The sequence below is a fragment of the Acanthamoeba castellanii genome, assembly GCF_000313135.1.
Source record: "Acanthamoeba castellanii str. Neff unplaced genomic scaffold scf7180000084763, whole genome shotgun sequence".
In the NCBI taxonomy this organism is placed as follows: domain Eukaryota; phylum Discosea; order Longamoebia; family Acanthamoebidae; genus Acanthamoeba; species Acanthamoeba castellanii.
In genome coordinates, this window is record NW_004457323.1 from 551067 (window position 1) to 552187 (window position 1121).

A 1121-nucleotide genomic window follows, 5' to 3' on the forward strand; every position below is an offset into this window, starting at 1 on the left:
ACGCACCTCTGCCAGCAGATGGCCTGCAATGCCACGAGGACCATCTGCCGCGTGTGTAAACACGGTGGCGGGTTAGGTCTGCCATTGACGCATGGGTATGGAGGAAAAGACACACGACACGCACGACACGCACGACACACACCTTGACCGGGAAGAAGTTGTAGAGGTGGCGCAGTGGCGTGAAGAACATCACAAACCTGTGTGGCATTGGGAGTTCAGCAAGGTGAGGCGACTTCTTGGCCAAGAGAGGAGCGGGGGGAGCGCACCAGGTCGCAGCCGAGGCGAGTAGTGCAACGTTGGAGCGGAGAACGGGCGGTGCCTCGCCGATGGCGATGTGCATGGTCACTCCTCCAGCGTAGGAGAACTACAAGATACGATGATGAGCATTGAATTAAATTGAATCGAATTGAGAGGAAAAGGGAATGAACGAAGAGATTAAATCAGTTGAATGTAAAAGAAAGTTGCAAGCCGTACCAGAAGGCAGGTGGCGAGTGCATAGATGAAGGAGTGGTAGACGAAGGCGCGGCGGCGGTCGTGGCACACGGCCGCGGTCCAGGCGACGTCCATCCACAGGTCCGGCGCGAGGAGCACGAGCCACGCGAAGCCCTCCCGCACTGACGCCCAGTGCAGAAGCTGGGCCGCGTCCTGCGCGAGAAGCGGCTCCACGACCGTCTTCTGCACCTCCGACCACGTCGCCTGCAAGTCATCGAACTGGGCTGCCATCTTCTTCTTCCACGCCTGACCACGAACTCAATTTCGATATTTATTTATTAATTTTATTCATAATTAAAATTAAAAGAAAAAAGTAACTCTGTCAGCGCTGGGCGAGGACGTGTGCGATGGAGCGGACCATCACGCCGGGGTCGTTGCCGGGCGTCCACCCACCCGAGACGACCATCACCTGCGCCCCACATCGACAGTGTTAGTGTCTGGCCAGCCCCACCCTACCCTGGTGTGATTGATCATAGGCGTGGGCGCACACCAAAGGAATGGAGTGCGTGTCGACGGCAAGCCGGAACACGAGCGCGTCCCTGTCCACCACCCAGGCCTCGCCTGCACACACACACACACACACACACACACACACACACACACACACACACACACACACACACACACAC

General features: G+C 57.4%; 2 protein-coding genes across 2 annotated transcripts in view; both read right to left on the reverse strand.

Annotated features, from left to right (window-relative positions):
• Positions 1 to 72: 72 nt before the first annotated feature.
• ACA1_246370 (uncharacterized protein) lies at positions 73 to 723 on the reverse strand (the record flags this gene model as incomplete). The annotated part of the gene is made up of 4 exons (XM_004335449.1): positions 73 to 78; positions 143 to 197; positions 267 to 364; positions 475 to 723. The coding sequence occupies 4 exons, from the start codon at positions 721 to 723 to the stop codon at positions 73 to 75; spliced, it is 408 nt and encodes a 135-aa protein (XP_004335497.1).
• A 91-nt stretch (positions 724 to 814) lies between these two features.
• The window catches only part of ACA1_246380 (uncharacterized protein), a gene marked incomplete at both ends in the record, with an annotated part of 735 nt that continues 428 nt past the window's right edge, over positions 815 to 1121 (reverse strand). Inside the window, 2 exons of the mRNA XM_004335450.1 lie at positions 815 to 901; positions 983 to 1053. Of these exons, the coding sequence (XP_004335498.1) occupies positions 815 to 901; positions 983 to 1053 (158 nt within the window). The remainder of the gene's footprint in view (positions 902 to 982; positions 1054 to 1121) is intronic.